Genomic DNA, 18,003 nt, shown 5'->3' with positions numbered 1-18,003 from the left:
ACAAAAATCAGTTGCATTTCTATATGCTAATAATGAACTAACAGAAAGAGAGCTCAAAAAGATAATACCATTTACAATTGCATCAAAAAGAATAAAATACCTAGGAATAAATCTTACCAAGGAGGTGAAGGACCTATACAATGAGAACTACAAGACATTATTGTGGGAAATCTACGATGACATAAAGAAATGGAAAGATATCCCATGCACCTGGATTGGAAGAATAAACATAGTTAAAATGTCTATATTACCTAAAGCAATCTACAGATTCAATGCAATCCCAATCAGAATCCCAATGACATTCTTCACAGAAATAGAAAAAAGAATACTAAAATTTATATGGGGCAACAAAAGACCCCGAATAGCTAAAGAAATCCTAAAGAAAAAGAACAAAGCAGGAGGCATCACAATTCCTGACTTCAAAACATACTACAAAGCAATAGTAATCAAAACAGCATGGTACTGGTACAAAAACAGACACACAGATCAATGGAACAGAATTGAAAGCCCAGAAATAAAACCACACATATACGGACAGCTAATTTTCGACAAAGGTGCTAAGGACATGCAATGGAGAAAGGAAAGTCTCTTCAATAAATGGTGTTGGGAAAACTGGACATCCACATGCAAAAGAATGAAAGTGGACCATGTGCTATCGCCATTCACAAAAATTAACTCAAAATGGATCAAAGACCTGAAGGTGAGACCTGAAACTATAAAACTCATAGAAGAAAATATAGGCAACACACTATTTGACATTGGGTTTAAAGGAATCTTTTCGGATGACATGCCTACCCAGACTAGGGAAACTAAAGAAAAAATAAACAAGTGGGACTTTATCAGACTAAAGAGCTTTTATAAGACAAATGAAAACAGAATCAAGATGAACAAACAACCAACCAGCTGGGAGAGAATATTTGCAAAACATACATCTGACAAGGGGTTGATCTCCATAATATATAAAGAACTCACACAATTGAACAACAAAAAAACAAACAACCCGATCAAAAAATGGGCAGAGGAAATGAACAGACACTTCTCCAAGGAAGATATACAGATGGCCAATAGGCACATGAATAGATGCTCAACATCACTAATCATCAGGGAAATGCAAATCAAAACAACACTAAGATACCACCTCACGCCCGTTAGAATGGCTATAATCACCAAGACAAAAAACAACAAATGTTGGAGAGGATGTGGAGAAACAGGAACCCTCATACACAGCTGGTGGGAATGCAAATTGGTGCAGCCTCTATGGAAAACGGTATGGAGATTCCTCAAAGAATTAAAAATAGAGATGCCCTATGATCCAGCCATCCCACTACTGGGAATCTATCCAACGCACCTGAAATCAACAATCCAAAGAGGCTTATGCACCCCTATGTTCATTGCAGCATTATTCACCATAGCCAAGAAGTGGAAGCAACCTAAGTGTCCCTCGACTGACGATTGGATTAAGAAAATGTGGTATATATATACAATGGAATACTACTCAGCCATAAAAAAAGACAAAATCGTCCCATTTGCAACAACATGGATGGGCCTGGAGCGTATTATGTTAAGTGAAATAAGCCAGAAAGAGAAAGACAAACACTGTATGATCTCACTCATATGTGGAATATAAACCAACACATGGACAGAGAAAACTGGACTGTGGTTACCCGGGAAGTGGGGGTGGGGGGTGGGCACAAGGGGTGAAGGGAGTCATATATGGGGTGATGGACAAACAAAAATGTACAACCCAAAATTTCACAATGTTAGAAACCATTAAAATATCAATAAAAAAAAAAAAAAAAAAAAAAAAGTGAAATTTGTTAAAATTCAATAAAACCAAAATATTAAGATTTAGTTAAAAAGGTTAAAATATTAATGATATATCTTATAATGATACTAATATAATTTTAAATGATATGATATTAATGGGATAAATTTTAGTAGTAATTCACATTTAGTCATATTACAAATTTATTTCCACAATAACTTTTGCTCCCAGGGCACTGGTTAACACATACACCATTTACAAATTCAGCATAGTACTTCTAAGAAACATTTCATCTTCTTGGTAGGAAACTACCGCAAAACATTATAAATGTCTCCCTTTTCTTCAAGGACTAGCCCAAATCCTGCATCTTCACTAAGACCTTCTATGATACCCAGGCTTCACTGATTAATTACTACTCTAAACTGTAGTTTCTATACATTTTTCTGTACTCCTAATCTGGTCCTCAGTATCTGGTATGTTTCTCATCTCTCTAATTATAGGTATTGCCTCCCAGACCATACAGTAAGGTCTTTTTCTAGAGATTAATAAAGTCCCATCTCTATTCAGTTCCAATGTCAGATACTATAATGACATGATATAATTTATATAATGATAAAATTATGCCATGTTTGCTATAAAAAATGTTTCTTGGTCCTGTTACCAATGGTAAAATCAACCTTGAGTATATAAGACATGGCTTCCTTGATCAAAATGAAACAGGCTATCAACTGTTTTGTTTACAACTTCCTAGTTTTCTTTTTTAATGGATTATACCTTATTGATAACTTTTCCTAATGTTATTTGAAACATAAAGAAAGTGATTTAGATACTGACTATACTGAAGCACAGAATCTTAAAAATAATTGCCAGGTCTCTAAGAAAGTTTAATTCTGATATAATTATCAGGCCGGCCCCGGGGCTTAGCGGTTAAGTGCGTGCGCTCTGCTACTGGCGGCCCAGGTTCAGATCCTGGGCGCGCACCAACGCACCGCTTCTCCGGCCATGCTGAGGCTGCATCCCACATACAGCAACTAGAAGGATGTGCAACTATGACCATACAACTATCTACTGGGGCTTTGGGGGAAGAAAAAAAGGAGGAGGATTGGCAATAGATGTTAGCTCAGAGCTGGTCTTCCTCAGCAAAATGAGGAGGATTAGCACTAATGTTAGCTCAGGGTCGATCTTCCTCAGACACACAAAAAAAATTATAATTATTAAAACTTTATCATATTATTGTTGAAAGCTTCTCTAATCATCTGTGATAAAAGCTTCTTTAATTGTGACGATTACTCTATTTATGCCTGGATAATTCAGTTCCATGAGATAGTACGGCACACAAACATAATCACAGTAGCTGTATGTGTAAATGTGAAAAAACAAAGACCATCCCCACTTAATTGCAACTCTATTCTTTACTTAATATTTATTTAAAAAAAAAAACGTTTTACGTCAAGATTTGTGTGACAATATTATGTCAATAATATCTCAATAAAGCTGGAAAAATAAAAAAAAGATTTGTGTGAGAAAAACTTGGAATTAACTAATCTGATCCAGATCATATCTCTTTAAGCTTAGCCCAAAACCTACAGCTAGCATATTCAAACCTGGTGTGTTATATAAAATACACAGCCTAGTGCTCTATCTTTACAATGGACAAGTGTGTTTCAAAGCCAAGTGTCAGGCTAGAGTATACTGATTTAAAGACACTTGAATGAAGTGGTTTATAAGAAAAATGATGACGGAAGTATAGCTAGGGCACTATCAAAAGGCACTAACACTTTTGGAAAGTACTAATTTGAATTTCCACTTTTAATAACTTCACGGAAAATCAAAAAAGTATTACTATAGATTATTAACACACACATTGGTCCTTCAATTTGGAAGCTATGCATCTAGGAAAGCAGCAAATTCCTTTACAAACTCACACAAGTTAGTCAGGCTTGAAAATCAGTTTGACACGGTTGTCTGAGGAAAGCAGTGCCTGGACAGTTGGTTGCTCCAAACCCCTACATACAGTATTTGGTTAAGGGTGGAGGGGTCTGTCAATAAATCAAAATGTTTGTGAGAAACTGCACATTACAATTGCAAAAACAATGTTACAGAAATATATTTAAGCTGCTCATGCCATATAGTCAACCGGTGTATAATGAATTTTCAAATAGGTTTGGATTTGGGCCTGGGTGCAATTTCTAGCATGTGTTCCACTATGAAATGTCCTCATGGACAGCTCAAGCAAAGGACATTAAATCCTTCTCAAGCTTTTAAATGCATTCCACTATTCATTATTCAAATTTCCATTTTTACCATTTTCACACAAGTACTTCACTTAAACACTTCATGTTATAACAAGAGATACTGTGAAACCATTGAAACCGTAAGAGGGGAAATCCTAAAATAAAAGGACATATACTTTCTGCTCCTCACCTTTTTCAGGATGTTCTGGTTCTGGTTGATTACTACTGCTGGAGCTCACACTCGCATCAAAGCCTGCTGGGGAGCTGTTTCCTTCGGACTGCAGGTCTTGGAGCTCCCCTGCAACACTATCCACCTCAATTGTGCTATCAGTTTCACTCTTGATACTTCGGACCTCTTCTTGGTTTGGACCCAGTGTTTCTGATACTGTTACAGAAGACTGCTGCCGACTAGCTTCCGTTACAGTGACTGAAGAAGGTGATTCAGGTGTAGTAGGAGGGGTATTTAGCACTGAATTACTGCCACTACTTGGAAATTCCGCTTTTTTGTCAGTGACTTCCACTGGTTTTTCCTCAGTTGGCTTACTATTGGCACTAGCCAGCAGCGGTGTTTCTAGCTCAGCGCTGGGTGAACAGCTCTCCTCCTCGGCCACAGTCTGCAATGATGTCTCTGCCGGCCCCTCCTCTGGGGCAGGATGGGGTGGGGAAGCTGCAGCCTCAGTGTCAGAGTCTGAAAAAAGCTCCTTCAGTGTTTTTTTAGGCCACTGTCCCTGAATACTTGACCAGACATCTTTTCGATCTTTAGCTCTGCTGTTCTGAAGTCTTTCATCAGAGTTATTTAAAAGTTTTATCCTTTTTTCTGCCACTTCTGAAAATCCTGAATAGAAACCAGTTGTCCGTAGAGATTTTCTTTTTTCTTCCAAACCGTTGTATTTCTTAGTTGGTGTCATCTTTGCTGTTGATTTTTCTTCTTCATCTTCATCTGAAGAGCTGTTGCTACTGTTTTCTATGCAAAGTGATTCTTTGTTTTTGGCCTTCTCTTCCTTTTTGCCAGGGGATCCAGTTTTTAAACATTCCTCTGTATTGCAATACCTTCTTTTACCACGTTTTACTTGTGGCTTTGAAGATTTATCTGTGGTGTCCTTCTTGACATCCTTTCTCTTTTTTGTAACTTCATCTTCTTCATAATCAGTATCTTCGGATAATCCTTCTGTATCTTTTCTTAATCTTTCTGGAGATCTTGACACCGGTTTAGATACTACCAAATCTGCGTGGACTCTGTTTTCTTCTGGCAAAGATGAACTGTTCTGTTCCTCTTTTGAAATAAGATCATTTCTGGTGTGGGTCAAATGATCAATCTTAGATTCTTCCTTGCCATTATTATCTATGTCTTGAGGACTTGTCTCATCCTCTTGCTCACTATCTTCAGCAGAACTTTCAGAAGCTAACAAAAGAAAAAAGAAGAAAAAACGATGAGTAGGATGAGAACACTAGCAATGTCTTCTCTATGCCAGGCACTTTATATATTAGCTCCTATGTTAAAGCCACCTCGGGTTGTTAGGTCTTATCCCCATTTTACAAGTGAAGAAACTGAGCTTTGGAGAGTTAAGACACTCACCCAGCCAATGGAAATATTGTCTATCATGACTGTGGTGGTACTTACACTACTGTGTACTTTTGCCAAAACTCAAACTGTAACCATAAAAGTCGTGAATTCTGTCTGTAAACTACACCTCAATAAAGCTGATTATAAGAAAGAAACTTCCCCAAATTTATGAGCAGAAAATAGTGCAGTCGGAACGTAGACCCAGGTTGTTCTAACTCCAAAGTCTGTATTCTCATGTAAGTTGTAGCCTTCATTTTCAATGTAGCAATTCAAGGATTTTGTGAACAATAGATTTCCACAATAGATGCTTTAAAGAATGATACAATTAACTTAAGTAACTGATACTTTATATAAAAATATTTATAGAATTTCTTAAATGTTTTTAGTAAACAAATTCAATTAAGTATAAAAAATAATATATTACGTGTAATATATGTATATTACACGTAATATACATGATTATATATAATCAATATATAATGATTTCAACATAACATTTATTGAGAAATTGCTACATGCCAGGTACTTTAATATGCTTTGCACAGATCATCTCATTTAATCTTACAATAACCCTACGAGATATGTGTTGTTATTAGCCCCATTTTATAGTTTAGGAGACTGGGATTTAAAGAGGTTAAACTACCCCCAAAGAGCTAGAAAAAGTCAAGATGAAATCTAAATCTAAGTCATTTGACTCCAGAATTTAGAATCTTAACTACAGAACTCTACTGAGAAATCCATGTACATTCTTTAGCTAAGTTTGTTAAAAGTAAAAAATAATTGATACAATTAAGATGGTTAAAAATGTCATCTTTTCAATATGCTACTACATAACTGAATTTTTAAAATTATCAAAGCAATACATATACATAGTTAAAACAAATTAGAGTCAAGGTAAAACACCCATAGCTCCTCTTTTTCCTTCCTCCTCAGTCTCTAAAATCTTGTAACTATTTTTGCTTAGAGTTACTACTATCATCTCTTAATAATATACTATTTGTTGATTTATGAAGTTTAGCCTGCTATAAGCAATAAGGATTTTCTGTTTTATTAATACTCCTATCTCCCTTCTGCTATACTTTCTATATATAGTTTTTAATTAAATATAGTATTTATAACATATGTAAATATGGTTCATTGCAGATATAAATAATATACTTGATACTTCCTTTCTTCTATTGCCTTTATTTTTCCAAGAGTTTCCAAAAGTCCTTTTCTACATGTTATGTCTTCCTTTTTTTAAGTCTTTCACATTTATTTCAATTGCTCCATTAAGTCAAGCATTCTATCCAATTCCCTTATTCACCAAATCGCTCTACTCTAGAGACCTGTTTTCTGCTCCATCTAGCTGGTTGCTCTCTGGGTCTGCTCTAACAGCTATCATCCTAGGAATCCCCTTCACGGCTTTCTCTTGACCTAGACCCACTGTCAAATGAATCTCCTACCTTCCTCTTTCATAGTTTTTTACCACATTGTGTTGGAGCACATCATCTAATAGTTTCCTAAAAAGGGCATATGGGAGGTAAATATTCTTTGCCCTTACATGTCTGAATATATCCTTACTCTCAAACCTCACTGTCTGATGGTTAGGTTTAACCAGACACAGAATTGCAAGTCGAAAATTATTTTCTTTCAAAATTTTGAACGTAGTGCTCCTTTGCTCATAGTGTTGAAAACACTACTTTCATTTGTCTTCTCATTCCTCTGTGATGATTTTTTATTCCTGGTATTTTATAATTTCATAATAATGGACTATGGCATGGCTCTTTCTTCATTAATTTATCAGGTACTTGGTGGGTTCTTTCAATTTAAAGATTCAGGTCTGTCAGTTTTGAAAATATTTCCTTGTAGTTACTTGCAAATTTCTTTTTTCCCCCCACTAAGGCTTATCTGACCCCAGTGATATATATATACACACACATACATACAGAGCAAGGGAGCAAGAGAGAGCGCTATATATAAAACTCACTAAGGAATGAGGTACAAAATCAATAATATAGTTGTAAGATAGTTCATAAGAAAACCTTAATTGGGTTTTTTTAGTTGTCTAGTTTTTTAAAATCCAATTGCCTTTTACAGTTACATATAACCAGACATGCTTCCATGGCTTCTTGATTCCTCATGATGTACGATGAGATTCTATAGGCAATGCTGGTGTCTCTCTCCCCATTATAAAACACAAAAAGAGATATAAATTATAAGTATATTCAAACAACAGTGGTGTGTGTGTGCATGTTGTTACTTGCTAATTTTCTTCTCCTCTGTACTCCCTGTTCCTAGATTTTTTTGTGTGTGTGTGAGGAAGATCAGCCCTGTGCTAACATCTGCCAATCTCCCTCTTTTTTTGCTGAGGAAGACTGGCCCTGGGCTAACATCCATGCCCATCATCCTCCACTTTACGTGGGACGCCGCCACAGCATGGCCTGCCAAGCAGTGTGTTGGTGCATGCCCGGGATCCGAACCAGTGAACCCCGGGCCGCCACAGCGGAGTGTGCGCACTTAACCGCTTGCGCCACCGGGCCGGCCCCTCACTGTTCCTAGATTGATATTTTATGTCATTTATCTTTTCTCTAAAATTTCCATCGCCGCTTTCTTATACTTTCTGGAAGATTTCCTCAACTTAATTTCTAAGTGCTCTATTGAATTTTAATTTCAATTTTTAATTCCAAGTTTTTCTTGTTCTTTGTGCCTTTTTCATTGCATCCTGTTCTTGGTTTCCAGATGCTTATGGGTTCTCTGAGATTATTAATAATCAGAGAGATAAATGTTAATTTTTATTACCTTCATTATCTCTCTCTTCATTTCCTCTGTTTGTTTTAGTTTCCATCTTTTATGTTGGAGCTTTCCTTGACTATTCAAATTTAAGGATAACCTACTAAAACTTGACTGGCACCACTGTGTTGATAGGGTTTATTAATGGATAAGCTTTCCATTAGAAGATTCATCAGGGATCTAGTTTACTTGAGGGAATCCCTAGTGCCAGAATGTGGAAGACTGTCTGGAGACATTCAATTTCTCCACAGAATTCCAACCCTCACCCATCCTCTTGTTCCCAGCCCATGTCATACGAAGGCGACAAACTCCTAGCTATCTGTGTTCTGCACTTATAGGTGGGATCAATTTTTCTTTATATATGCATCTACATACACATATGCATTCACAGCAACATCCATTTCCTAACTGGAAATATCTGAAGTGCCTTGAATTCAATCTATGGCCAAAACTAAAATAAAATAAAATTCACCAAGGAAAAGAGAAAATATGAAGAGAATATTTGAAACATTAAGAATACGTCAATATGAGGGGCCAGCCCGGTGGCACAAGCAGTTAAGTGTGTGCACTCCGCTTTGGTGGCCCTGGGGTTCGCGAGTTCGGATCCCGGGCGCGCACCAACACACCGCTTGTCAAGCCATGCTATGGCAGCATCCCATATAAAGTAGAGAAAGATGGGCATGGATGTTAGCTCGGGGCCAATCTTCCTCACCAAAAGAAAAAAAAAATGCCAATATGATGCTCACTGTTGAATTGTTTGCAATAGGAAAAATGGAAACAACCTGAATGTCTTTTTATCATGAACTAATTCAATAAATTATGATACATCTATTCAGTAGTATGGATGTGCCGATATGGAAAGATTTGTAAGTTATACTACACTAAGCCCCCCCCAAAAACGTAGGGTTGGTACTTTTTGTATAAAAACATGTTTGTAATGTGTTAATGATCCCATTTATAAAAATATCATATGTGTGTGCATATGTATATATAACATATGTATGTTGTTTAGGATACATATTAATAATTATATATTATATATATACACATACATACATATTGTACAAATGGTATGGTAACAATTTCTGAAATAACATACACTGACAAAAATGGAGAAAAACAGGAGAGAATAGCAACAGAATATGCAAGCCAGAAAGCAGATGGATGAGTGAAACAGACCCAAGAAAACCAAACCTTTCTTCAAGCCAGCAGTGAAGGGAGCTGAGAGCGAACCCACTTTACCATAAACTTCTCAATAATAACTGGCTGTGCCAAGTACCTGTGAAAATGGAAAAGTGGAAGAGGGAGCCTAATATAAAGAGCATTAGGTAAACACTATCTGAAAAGTACTTAGATTCCTAGGTCCTCACCCCTACTCCAGGTTACTGGGTAACTGCCCTTCTGGAGGTTTATTCTCTGAAGATGGTAAGACAGGGCTTCTGGCCTGGGCAATGTTAAAACTGTTAAAGACATAAGTACAGGTGTGATGCTGAAATCAGGGGGATCAGTGAACGTATGCATTCTAAATATGCTAAGAGGGGCCAGCCTGGTGGCGCAAGTGGTTAAGTGCGTGTGTTCTGCTGCGGCGGCACGGAGTTTGCCGGTTCGGATCCCGGGCAGGCACCAACGCACTGCTTGGCAAGCCATGCTGTGGCGGCATCCCACATAAAGTAGAGGAATATGGGCATGGATGTTATCCCAGAGCCAGTCTTCCTCAGCAAAAAGAGGAGGATTGGCCGATGTTAGCTCAGGGCTGATCTTCTTCACAAAAAAAATAAATAAATAATAAAAATAAATAAATAAATATGCTACGAATCTCCCCTACCCACTTCCCCATTCCTCAACTGGATCCTAGAACACTGGAAGCCATTCTTTTACCCTCCAGTCAAGAGACTGGAAGAGTCTTCTCTCTGGAATGCAACTAGTCTAAGAAAAAGACCTAAAGATCTAACAGTGGGATTCCCCAAGAAACGGCCCACCCATTACCCCACGGGGGGACTCAAAGTTGACAAGTTCCAACCACATGCTCAAGATTCCAAATCAGTTTTCAGTCCTCACCTCATAATTATGAGAAGACAGCCAAGAAAAAAAGTCCTTCATAGGGAAGAGATCAAAACCATAAAACAGGAAAAAGCAAACTGGACATAACTAACCATGCAAAAGAAGAACAACAAAAATTTATCATATCTTTTTTTTTTTTTTTTTTTGGTGAGTAAGATCAGCCCTGAGCTAACATCCATGCCAATCCTCCTCTTTTTGCTGAGGAAGACCGGCCCTGAGCCAACATCCACTGCCAATCCTCCTCCTTTTTTCCCCTTTTGCTCCCCAAAGTCCCAGTAGATAGGTGTATGTCACAGTTGCACACCCTTCTAGCTGCTTTATGCGGGATGCCCTCCCAGCATGGCCGGACAAGTGATGCACCAGGGCACACCCGGGATCCGAACCCAAGCCACCAGCAGCGGAGCACGCGCACTCAACCGCTAAGCCACGGGGCCGGCCCCTACCATATCTTTTAAAAGAAAGATAAAAATCAGAAAGGTAAGGGTCGGCCCTGTGGCGTAGCGGTTAAGCGCATGCGGTCCGCTGCTGGCAGCCCGGGTTTGGATCCCAGGCGCGCACTGACGCACCTCTCGTCAGGACATGCTGTGGTGGCGTCCCATGTAAAAGTGGAGGAAGATGGGCACAGATGTTAGCCCAGGGCCAGTCTTCCTCAGCAAAAAGAGGGGGATTGGCATGGATGTTAGCTCAGGGTTGATCCTCCTCACAAAAAAAAAAAAAAAAAAAAACCAGAAAGGTAAGATAATGCACCCATTATACAAGAACAGAATGGTATGAACGTCTGCCAAAAATAAAGGGCCCTTGAAACTTAAAAACATTACAACTGTCAATAAGCATTATAGCAGTAAATTAAATAGTCAATAAAAGGATTAGAAGATAAAGCTGAGGAAATCCTCTAAGAAATTAAGAGGAAAAAGACAAAAGAACAAATAATAAGCCCTCCCCCAAAGATAAGCATATTGGAGGATACTGCAGAAGGTACAATATTGATATAATGGCAGGTCAAAAAAAGAGAACAGTGAAACACAGAGGAGAAAATAATCAACAAAATAATTCAAGAAAACTGCCTGTTGGAACAGAAAGATAAGAGTTTCTAGAATGAAAGAGTCTAGCAAGTACACACCACAGTGGATGAAAATGCATCCACACAAGACATAATCACTGTGAAATTTTAGGACATTAGAAACAAAGATTCAAGATTCCAGGGAGAGAGAAAAGCAGAAAACAAGCAATGAAACAAGTCATATACAAAGAATCAGGAATTGGAAGAGCTCTGGACTTCACAGAAACAACACTGGAAGCAAAAAACAATAGAACAATGCCAATAAGATAATGAAGGAAAAACTTGCAACCTAGCAAAACCATGAATAGAATATAAAATATTTTCAGATGTGTACAGTCTAAAAATTTACCCTCCCTCTTATTCACCTATTCTTAACAAGTTACTAGAGAATGTGCTCTACCACAATAAGAGTATACCAGAGGGTAAAAAAAAGACATGAGATACCAAAAACAAAGGAATTCTAAGGACTACTTTGACGAGAGATCCCTAGAACGGAACCTCGCCAGGAAGAGAGCTATACACTAGATGTAGAAGGAAACCAGTCCAGACCAGTGCAGTTTTATTTCCAAAGAAAGTCATACCGAGGGCTATCATCACCAACATGCTTGCTGCCACCATACAGTCTTTGAACTTGACTAGATTCTTTATCTGTATTAGCTTGTTTTAACCATGTGGTGATGAAATTCCAGCTCTCCCCTCAAAGTCTTGTTTGCCATTACCTGGATCAGCTGACAACACCATTTTAACCAGCATAAACATTTTGTTTTGACCTACACCTGTAAAGCTAGAGGTATATTTGGTAAGCCTAGAATCAGAAAATACAGAGCAGCTTACTACTCCCATTGAGCACATCCCTTTTAGTTATCTGCTATGACTACGTCAGATATTCTTGTATGGTGAGCCCCGATGCTTCCCAGTACTCCCTTATGAACTTGCCTCATTGACTTCACTTAGAGAGGCTTTGTAAACTCTCAGAGAGGCTGAATATGAAATCAGAATATGACCTAGAGACTCTATTCAGATAACATTCTCAGGAAGCCTTCACGTAAGTGGAAATATTGCCTTTTCTTACATAGCTTGGCTTATGCTTACCACCTCAGTTTTTAAAAAACTAAATAATATCCTCTTTAGGAATATATATAGGTATAATACAATTCTAAAGAAAAGGAATGATTACATTAAAGTCAGGATATTAATTACCTGAGGGAAACATACAGAATCCTTTTAAGTACAGGCATACCTTATTTTATGGCACTTCACTGTATTGCACTTCCCAGATACTGCGTTTGCTTACAAATTTGAAGGTTTGTGGCAACTCTTCGTGGTGCAAGTCTACTGGCGCCATTTTTCCAACAGCATCTACTCACTTAGTGTTTCTGTGTCACATTTTGGTAATCCTCGCAATATTTCAAACTGTACTATTATTATTATATTTGTCATGGTGCTCTGTGATCAGTGATCTTTGCTGTTACTACTGTAATTGTTTTCGGGCGCCACAAACCGTTCCCACATAAGATGGCAAACTTAATCAACACATGTTCTATGTGTTGTGACTACTCCACCAACTGGCCATTCCCCACTCCCCTCCCTCTCCTCAGTCTTCCCTATTCCGAGACACAACAATACTGAAATTCAACCAATTAGTAACTCTACAATGGCTTCTAAGTGTTCAAGTGAAAGGAAGAGTTGCATATCTTTCACTTTAAATCAAAAGCTAGAAATGATTAAGCTTAGTGAGGAAGGCACATCAAAAGCCAAGACAGGCCAAAAGCTAGATCCCTTGGGCCAAAGAGTGAGCCAAACTGTGAATGCAAAGGAAAAGTTCTTGAAGGAAATTAAAAGTGCTACTCCAGTGAACACACAAATGATAAGAAAGCGAAACAGCCTTAATTCCTGATATGGAGAAAGTTTTAGTCGTCTGGATAGAAGATCAAACCAGCTACACATTCCCTTAAGCCAAAGCCTAATCCAGAGCAAGGCCCTAACTCTCCTCACTTCTATGAAGGCTAAGAGAGGTGACGAAGCCGCAGGAGAAAAGTTTGAAGCTAGCAGAGGTTGGCTGATGAGGTTTAAGGAAAGAAGCCATCTCCATAACACAAAAGTGCAAGGTGAAGCAGCAAGTGCTGATGTAGAAGCTGCAGCAAGTTATCCAGAAGATCTAGCTAAGATAATTAAAGAAGGTGGTTACACTAAACAACAGATTTTCAATACAGACAAAACAACCTTCTATTGGAGGAAGATGCCATCTAGGATTTTCATAGCTAGAGAGGTTAAGTCAATGCCTGACTTCAAAGCTTAAAAGGGCAGGCTGACTCTAGTTAGGGGCTAATGCAGCTGGTGACTTTAAGTTGAAGCCAATACTCATTTACCATTCCCAAAATCCTAGGGTCCTTAAAGTTATGCTGAATCTACCCTGCCTGTGCTCTATAAATGGAACAGCAAAGCCTGGATGACAGCACATTTGTTTACAACATTGTTTACTGAATATTTTAGGCCCACTGTTGAGATCTACTGCTCAGAAAAAAAGATTCCTTTCAAAATATTACTCCTCACTGACAATGCACCTGGTCACCCAAGAACTCTGATGGAGATGTACAGCGAGATTAATGTTGTTTTTATGTCTGCTAACACAACATCCATTCTGCAGCCTATGGATCAAGGAGTAGCTTCGACTTTCAAGCCTTATTATTTAAGTAAATAATTAAATTTCGTAAAGCTATAGCTGCCATAGATAGTGATTCCTCTGATGGATCTGGGCAAAGTAAATTGAAAACCTTCTGCAGAGGATTCATGATTCTAGATGCCATTAAGAACATTCATGATTCATGGGAAGAGGTCAAAATATCAACATTAACAGGAGTTTGGAAGAAGTTGATTCCAACCCTCATGGATCACTTTGAAGGGTTCAAGACTCCAATGGAGGAAGCAACCACAAACGTGGTGCAAACAGCAGGAGAACTAGAATTAGAAGTGGAGCCTGAAATTTGACTGAATTGCTGCCATCTCATAATAAAACTTTAACAGATGAGGAGTTGCTTCTTGGATGAGCAAAGAAAGTGGTATCTTGAGACGGAATCTACTCTTGGTGAAAATCGTGTTAAGATTGTTGAAACGACAACAAAGGATTTAGAATATTACATAAACTTAATTGATAAAGCAGTGGCAGGATTTGAGACGACTGACTCCAATTTTGAAAGAAGGCATCGCATGCTACACAGAAATCATTTGCGAAAGAAGAGTCAATTGATGCCGCAAACTTCATTGTTGTCTTATTTTAAGAAATTGTCACATACACCCCAACTTTAGCAACCACCACCCTCATCAGTCAGCAACCCTCAACATCGAGACAAGACCCTCCACCAGCAAAAACATTACGACTCACTGAAGGCGCAGATGATGGTTAGCATTGTTTTAGCAATAAAATATTTTTTAATTAAGGTATGTAGTTTTTTAAAGACATAATGCTATTGCACACTTAACAGAGTACAGTATAGTGTAAATATAATCTTTATATGCTCTGGGAAACCAAAAAATTCATGTCTCGCTTTATTGTGATATTCGCTTTATTGTGGTGGTCTGGAACTGAACCTGCAATATCTCTGAGGTACTATTTGTTTATCACTGTGGCAGAGAGAACAACATTCATATTATTATTATTATTTAAATTATATAAATATTTTCCCATATACTGTTCTGTATGTCTGATCCACTAGAAAATTATGAAAAATGAACTTTAGAATATTTGCAGCATTTGGTTTATAGAATGAGTTCCTATGAATATCCATCTGAAGTAAGAGACAAAAACCAATTTCCATTACATTCAAAGTCAGTAAAAATCCAAACTCTCTTAAGTTATGAGAAGTGTAAAACATTTTTATGGAGATATATTATTTTACTTTACTTGATTCCCCCTTTCCCTGCCAGTCAGATTTACTAAATCTCCCTCTCCAGTCCTCATCACTTTTATTATTTCATAGTTATACTTCATTCTGCCTTAAATATTAAACAATAATGCCATCATAAAAGAGACCATAATAGATGTAATCAAGATAAGCACAGTTTGGTATTCTTTACCAAAAATTCAGTATAAGTTTATAGTCTGATACTGCAAAACACAAACTATGGTTTACACGGCAATAGAAAAAAGGGTACCTGAAAAAACACAGTAACAGTATTACAGGCTGAATATTAAATTTTAACTAAAATTTAATGGTGCCCTTTAGATCTACTAACAGAAATATTTCCAAGCCTCAATCAATGGCTCATTTTATTTCAAGTAATAATAGAGCCAACAAAATTCTGGTTCAATCAAAAAACAGAATTTGATAATGTCATTGAATTACCTTTATAGAATTTGATTTATAAAAACTAAAAACAAATACTTGCATGCAACAGGATGTTTGTTATGTTTACCTTGAAGTCCATTAAGGCTAGAAGTAATTTCTATGGATTTAATATGAGCTGTATCAGAGTTTTTGGCATCAGTAAGATCCAGTTTGGACACCATTTCAGGAGATGAATTTGTCTGAAATGGTGGTTTTGACAAGCGCCGAAGTTTACAGTTTTTAGGAGAATATTTTTCATCTTTGTCTTTTTCTTTATCTAATTTATTCTAGGTTAAGAAAAAAAATTATCTCATGTTAGCCATAATTTATCATGAGGCATTTATTAGTAACAATGTTAATACTCATTTTTAACTCAAAGTTATAGAATATATTAGTAAATAACATAAAAAGAAAGAACATAAAAAGTCCCTCAAAACAGCCAGAGATGTTGTCTCAAAGTTATTTAACAAATACTGAGGGATGAGCAAAAGGTTTTTCTCTAATATTTATATTTTAATAATGGAAATAAATTAGCAATCAAATAGGCAATTAAGATTAGCAAACCTCCACACTGCTAATAATTGGTGTTACAAATTCTTCAAAATTAAATCACAATAGGCTTAAATTAAATATTCATTAAAAAAAAGAAACAATTTCAACCTAGTAGTTTCAAAGCCTATCAATGATTACTGCTGTTCTAATTTTTCTACTGTTGCCAGCCTTTTCATCACTTCATTACTTTATACCAGAGGCCATAATATACTATGCATTCTGAAGGCAGAAATAGCCTACCTCACTCAAAGACCAAATATGGCTTTTAATGGCTGTCAGAGGACAGGCTCAAAAACAGTGGTTCTCAGAGTCAGATGAGACAGAGCGAGAGAGGAGTGTACAATATCAAATATTTTCTAGGAAGCTTTTTCAAAATTCCTTTATGACCAGGAATTTTAATATGCCTGGGAGGGGCCAAGAACTGAATTGAGAACTAAATAAATACTTTAAAAAACTCCCCCAGTAATATTCTAATATTGCTTCTCCCACCCCTACCCTATTCTCAACCTGAGAAACACTACTCCTAAAACTTGCTTTGTGTAAGGAAATTGGCTTTTTTTAGTGCCACATACACAAAATTCTTCTAGTAACTAAAAACAATGCTAAATATAGCATGATTTCTATACTTTGCAATAAAGACCAAGAGCAAAGATGAAAAGGGGTTTGAGAAGTCCTGAGTTGTAGCTGTTGGGTTGCTACACCAAAACTTTGAAAATATGGGCCTAATTTTACAGTGAGAAAAGAATAACCACTTTAGGGGAAAGTTTTCACTGTTTGGGGCCACTAGGGTATCATTTAGCAGGAAAGTAAATAGCTCCTCACTTAGAATATGAGAATTGAAATTTCAGAAGAACTACTGAACACCTCAACTATATATACCAAAGTATAAAAAAGCCATTAAAAAGATAAAAAATATTCTAAAACCTAATTAACAGTTTACTTTCTAATAAAACATTAAAAAGATTTAGTCTTAGAATGAATAAGAGTAATTTTATCATACACAAAAGTAACACTAATTTCCACACAAGCTCACTAGATACCGTGAGCTTGTAGGTATTGACGTAGGGTGTGCCTAACAGGGTCTTGTGAACATATTCTAAGCCACTACCTATCTAGTCAAATAAAGATGAAGAGAAAAAGAAGAGTTGCAGATACGTTCTCCTCTGCCTTCAGACACCTCCTTTTCTTCCTGTGAATAGTTTACAGGTATTATAGTAACCCAGGGCTCCCAGCCACAATACTTTACGGCTCCTAGTTGGAGACCAGAGGGGTGGGAAAGGGTTGAAATGGATAAGTGAAATCTGGCTAAGTGGCCTTATACAATGTTGGAGCTGAAAAAGCCTCAAAGATCATTTAGTACTGTTTCCAAAATGCCTTTCTATAAACTGACAATATTAAATATACCCAAATCTAGCTAAATTTGCTGGATGAACTGCTAAATCTAGATAAATTTGCTATTTCAAGTACAACTTGACTAGTACAACTCTACTAACACACACACACACACTTTATACATCATTTTGAAGGAAAAGTTCTTAAATTAATAGCTATGATGTATTAAAAAAAAAGCACTTACCTTTATTTTCTTCCGATGTTTTATCTTTGGCACATTTTTATCAGCAGGTCTTACTATTTTATCTGCTTTAATCCATTCATCATATCTAAAATTA

The 18,003-nt window shown here is 37.1% G+C and overlaps 1 protein-coding gene across 4 annotated transcripts in view; it reads right to left on the bottom strand.

The window, feature by feature from the left end:
• ARID4B (AT-rich interaction domain 4B) overlaps positions 1-18,003 on the bottom strand; it is a 153,719-nt gene that overhangs the window by 15,852 nt on the left and 119,864 nt on the right. For all 4 annotated transcript variants that reach the window (XR_009220430.1, XM_058542994.1, XM_058542996.1 and 1 more), the window contains exons 18-20: positions 17,910-17,994; positions 15,870-16,068; positions 4,190-5,401 (exon numbers count right to left, since the gene is read on the bottom strand). Coding sequence is in view for 3 of the 4 variants with exons in the window: in XM_058542994.1 (XP_058398977.1) it covers positions 4,190-5,401; positions 15,870-16,068; positions 17,910-17,994 (1,496 nt within the window). In the remaining variant the exon portion in view is untranslated. The remainder of the gene's footprint in view (positions 1-4,189; positions 5,402-15,869; positions 16,069-17,909; positions 17,995-18,003) is intronic.

This window comes from Diceros bicornis, chromosome 6, assembly GCF_020826845.1.
Source record: "Diceros bicornis minor isolate mBicDic1 chromosome 6, mDicBic1.mat.cur, whole genome shotgun sequence".
In the NCBI taxonomy this organism is placed as follows: Eukaryota; Metazoa; Chordata; class Mammalia; order Perissodactyla; family Rhinocerotidae; genus Diceros; species Diceros bicornis.
The sequence above is the reverse complement of the archived record's forward strand: the minus strand, read 5'-3'. Positions and strand labels throughout refer to the sequence as shown.